At 54.0% G+C, this 2,343-nt stretch overlaps 1 protein-coding gene across 1 annotated transcript in view; it reads right to left on the reverse strand.

Annotated features, from left to right (window-relative positions):
- Nucleotides 1–476, reverse strand: part of MUL1 (mitochondrial E3 ubiquitin protein ligase 1) — a 4,449-nt gene extending 3,973 nt beyond the window's left edge. Inside the window, exon 1 of the mRNA XM_026862925.1 lies at nucleotides 398–476. Coding sequence (XP_026718726.1) covers nucleotides 398–476 — 79 coding nt within the window. The remainder of the gene's footprint in view (nucleotides 1–397) is intronic.
- Nucleotides 477–2,343: the final 1,867 nt, after the last annotated feature.

The following is a 2,343-nucleotide window of genomic DNA, read 5'->3' on the forward strand; positions in this document are numbered from 1 at the left end:
CAGCAGCCGTTCCCGCAGCAGGCGCAGGCGGCAGCCGAAACGCGGCGGCTCCTCGGTCAAGCGGCTCCGCATCCCTCCGTGGGCTGCTCCACCTCCCCGCGACGCCGCGTCGCCTCGGCCCCGAGCACGCGGGGAGCCGCCGGAGGACCCCCCCACACACACACCACGCCGTGCACGTCAACGGCCGCGATCGTGCTTGGGCAGAGAAATAAAGGTGCGGGTAAAATAGACACCCCACGCACACCCCCACCCATGCAAGTGGACAGAGCCCCAGTGCCAAAGCACACTTGGGTGGGGGAGAAATTAGGGCAGGATCCAGGGGGATGATTTTTGGGAGGGTCGAGCATCAGCTCCTGACCCTGGCATGAGAAAAGAGGATTTTTTTTTTCCCCCAGACCTAAGCGCTGCATGAGGGGATGCTCCAGGGGTCGCAGATCCTGCACGTTTGCTGGCATCTTTTGCTCCAGAAACCTCATTTTCCCCTATTATTTCCAAGCCAGCCAGACCTCCTTCCTGCTTCTCTTGGGCTGAGCTTTTAGCTTTTAACCTGTTGCTTTTAAATCCAGCCAAGGTGCTGGGACAGCTTCTCTCTGGGGAAAATTAAATATTTCCCCACGGTGCAGCCTGGGGGGCATTTTTGGGGGAGCGCTGAGGGGTGCCTGTGAGATTTCAGCCCTGCAGTGGAGTCTGAGGCTGTTCAGGATTCGGCTCCTTTGGCTCAAACCTTAATTTTCATGGGTTGTATTTTACCACCTGGGGCTGTGGATGCAGCAGGGAGACCCCCAGGCTTGGGGACCCACAAGATGGTCCAGCTGCCTTGGGATTGAAAACTGGGCAGGAGAAAGGGGCAAAATAACAGCATGTGCCCCCAGTTTTAGGCTATTTGGGGAAGAAAACCTGAGCAGGGTGTTGCAGGGAGCAGGAAGCCATTTCCCAGCAGCTTCCCAGTTTTTCTACGGTTTGAGCGAAGCAACTGCAGCCTTAAAATAGCTGCTTCGCAGGCAGGCAGTGCCAGGCCCCGCTCCTCTCGCTGCCACGGCCTCGGCAGCCTCGTAGGTTTTTGCAGCCAAAATAATAAAAAATGCATGAGTTTGTGTGATTTTCGGCTCTGCTGCTGCAGCTCGGGGTGTGTGGTTTGCTCCCGGCGTGAGGATGGTTTTGGGGAGGTGACAATTAGTGGATTAGTGCAAATGAGGAAGGTTTCCATCCAGGCCAGCCTCCAACTCTTGTTATTTCTGTTCTCACCCTCATCGACAGAGGTAGGGGCTCTTTATTTAACTCCTCGGCGTTCATATCGACAGGGTAGGTTTAAACCCACCCCAAAAGCTTGTTTATTTATAAATCTCACATTATTTAGGGGGGGGTGTCCCCCTGCTCTGCTCACGGTGCCTCCCACCAGCTGCTCTGGGGCTGGTTTTCCCTTCTCTCCCAGGTTTTAGGGGGATTGCACCGTGTAACAGGGTGAGGGGCATGGGAGCATCTGCGGCTCGTTTTAGATGGGAAAACATCCACGATTTGTGCTTCAAAAGCTGAAAAAAGGGCTCTGAGCTGATTCAGGGCTGCCAATCCCTCCTCTCTAGCTGCCTATTGCCTTGAATGACTGCCCTTGCAAGTCTGTCATTAGGTTCCAGGGTGAACTGCCATCATTAGGTTCCAGGGTGAACAAACACCAGCACAGCACGAGGAAGGTGGGTCACCTCCTTATCCCCTGGGACAATACTGATCTCAGCATCCCGACTTTGATTTCTTGGGGTGCCTGTGGTCCTCTCTCCACCCCACGCTCCGTTTTCAGCTCCCAGTGTTTACACCACATCAAAGGTTGCTGCCAATTCAGGTGCTGCGTCCCAGCCTGTCGTGGCTTGTCAGCAGTGACCCAACGCCAAGATTTGCTGTCAAAACCAGCAGCTAAGGTTCAAATCCTCCCAAAATCCAGCAAACTGGACAAAAATCCCAGTGACAGATCAATGGGGGTCATGACAGCGTCCTTGCAGCCAGAAAAACGGGGCATTAAGCTCCTCCAGCAACGGGAAAAAAAGGCATATCTTTAATTCAAGAGCAATTTGCTGATCAGCCGGCATCCTGGGAGCCCTTTACCCCACACAGGCTGATTCCCACGGAAGCACCAGCCGGACCAAATTTGGGCTCGAGCAGCACAAGGCCATCCTGAAACGGGTTTTTATGGCAGCTTCAGCCAGCTTCCCCTGCTGCCTGGCAGCTGGTAGTTAAAAGACCTGGCAAAATATGATGTGGATAGATTATTTTTTCTGTTTTCAATCAAACTAATTTATTTCTTTTGATCTCACTGAGCAGGAGCTGTTGGTCGTCCCCCCCCCTCCCCTCACC

The sequence above is a fragment of the Athene cunicularia genome, assembly GCF_003259725.1.
Source record: "Athene cunicularia isolate RWA chromosome 21 unlocalized genomic scaffold, athCun1 chr21_part1, whole genome shotgun sequence".
Lineage (NCBI taxonomy): Eukaryota > Metazoa > Chordata > Aves > Strigiformes > Strigidae > Athene > Athene cunicularia.